The sequence below is a fragment of the Atta colombica genome, unplaced genomic scaffold, assembly GCF_001594045.1.
Source record: "Atta colombica isolate Treedump-2 unplaced genomic scaffold, Acol1.0 scaffold68, whole genome shotgun sequence".
NCBI classification, from domain to species: domain Eukaryota; kingdom Metazoa; phylum Arthropoda; class Insecta; order Hymenoptera; family Formicidae; genus Atta; species Atta colombica.
The window spans coordinates 476,220-478,249 of NW_017259559.1; the positions used below are offsets into that span (position 1 = coordinate 476,220).

A 2,030-nucleotide genomic window follows, 5' to 3' on the forward strand; every position below is an offset into this window, starting at 1 on the left:
TTTTGATTATTTGAGATTTACGATTAATTAGTAAAATACGATATTAAAATTATAAGAGGAAAAATATATAAAAGATTTTCTCGTTTGTCAGAATTGACTTTACATTAAAAGATATATTTAAAATTTCAAATAAACATAGGAAAAACAAATTAATATAATTATTTATACAAAGTGATTTATTTATACAAAGTGATTTGATATAATTTTTTAATATAATTTTTCTTTCAACATAATAAACATGACATTTATGCGTGAAATTCTATTACAACAAAAATCTGTGTATTTATTTACAATTTGCAATTTTAATTTCAGCTATAATTTTTCATCAATCAGCATAATAGAATATTAAAGCATCTTTTTAACCGTGAAACCGGTTTTTCGCAGACCACGGGCAAGTGACGCAGAGTCAGCAGTTTTTCATCGACTGTGAGAAAGTGTACATCGAGTCGAGGTTATTTTCGTGCAGTCGTTGAGATAGCGAGAGATACGCCGATAGAAAACTGACAATGTTGTGTTCTTGTTGCGTGGCGATGATCGCCATCCTCTACATTCTATTTGACGTAAATTACTTTATGAGAATTATTCTCACCATTATTTGGGGCAGATTTTTCGAGAAGAAGAAGAAACTCTTCGATACGACAACAGTTTATGGTAAATTCTTAGATCAATTATATCGTGCATTCAATAAATTGTCCTTATTTGTAAATTAATAATTAATTTGCTTGTATGAAATCTGTACACCGAATTAGTTTGTGTGCCTTATCAGATGAAGCATTTTAATTGCAAAGACTTTGAAAAGTGATAACATAAGTGAAAGAACAAAATATTGCGCAAGAAGAAATGACTATATTTGTGATGTTATCAATATAAGCATGACAGGAAGTAAAATTATGAAAAATGAAATAATTTTTAGTGTACATAAAGCGAGATATAAGTCATGCAAAATCATAATATTATTATTATATCTGCATCAAAAGTTGAAAATAAAACTTACATTTTTAGATATTTTACATGTCTTGAAGCACAAAATTTTGTATATATATCTTTATTGCAACATATCTAAAAATGCAAGTTTTATTTTGCAGTAAAAATATATACAAAATTTTGTACATATTTTTATTGCAAAATATCTAAAAATTTTATTCTCAGCCTTTTGATGCAGATTTTAACATTTGATACGTATGCAATTTTGTTCGACAAATATAAGTTCATAATATGCATACATGCATACACGTTTATTATAATTGGTGCACTTTCTTATAACATTGATGTATAATGTTTTTATGTTTTATTTAGCTGCATTATCATGTGAACGTATTTACATTATGTAGATCGGCAAATAATTGTATAGAATGGTGCCGCAATACGTATTTCTTCACTCTGTAGAACATCGTATTTATTTTTAGAAAGACTTTTAAGTTATACTTTTAAGTTAAGTTATAGACTTTTAGAGTTATATATACATAGATTTATGTTTCTTGATAATTGTTTAAATTTCATGACTTTTTTATGAAACTTCTTTCCTCTGGAGATAATTTTTTGTAGAAGTTTTCATAATTCTTTAGAATGTTTTTAAATACAAATTTTAGAATGTTTGTACAATTCTCTATTTAAAAAACAAATTTCTTAAGTTTTTTATACGGACGTTTTTCAAAATTGCTGAAAGTCTACGTCTTTCCTATATAATTCTTTATAAAATAAATTCTGAAAGAGATTGTATAAGATTTCCAACATTTCTCCTTCTATAATTTTTCTAAAAGTTTATAAAATCTGAAGAAATTTGAGGTATTTTTCTTTCAGAAATCTGCATAAAATATGAAAAATTTTTAAGAATGTTATGAAAATTTTTACTGAAGATAAAATTTATTTAAGATAGATAAATGTGATTAATTATTAAAAATAGAAATATTCAAACGATAAATACTTATACAAGATATAGACATATGTATATAAGTATAGTATACAATATTTCACCAGGAAAAAATATTTCATATATACACATAATTATATAAAATTATACATATAAGATT

At 24.7% G+C, this 2,030-nt stretch overlaps 1 protein-coding gene across 1 annotated transcript in view; it reads left to right on the forward strand.

Annotated features, from left to right (window-relative positions):
* Nucleotides 1-396: 396 nt before the first annotated feature.
* Nucleotides 397-2,030, forward strand: part of LOC108692270 (protein THEM6) — a 2,829-nt gene continuing 1,195 nt past the window's right edge. Inside the window, exon 1 of the mRNA XM_018200446.1 lies at nt 397-651. Coding sequence (XP_018055935.1) covers nt 507-651 — 145 coding nt within the window. The 5' untranslated portion in view covers nt 397-506. The remainder of the gene's footprint in view (nt 652-2,030) is intronic.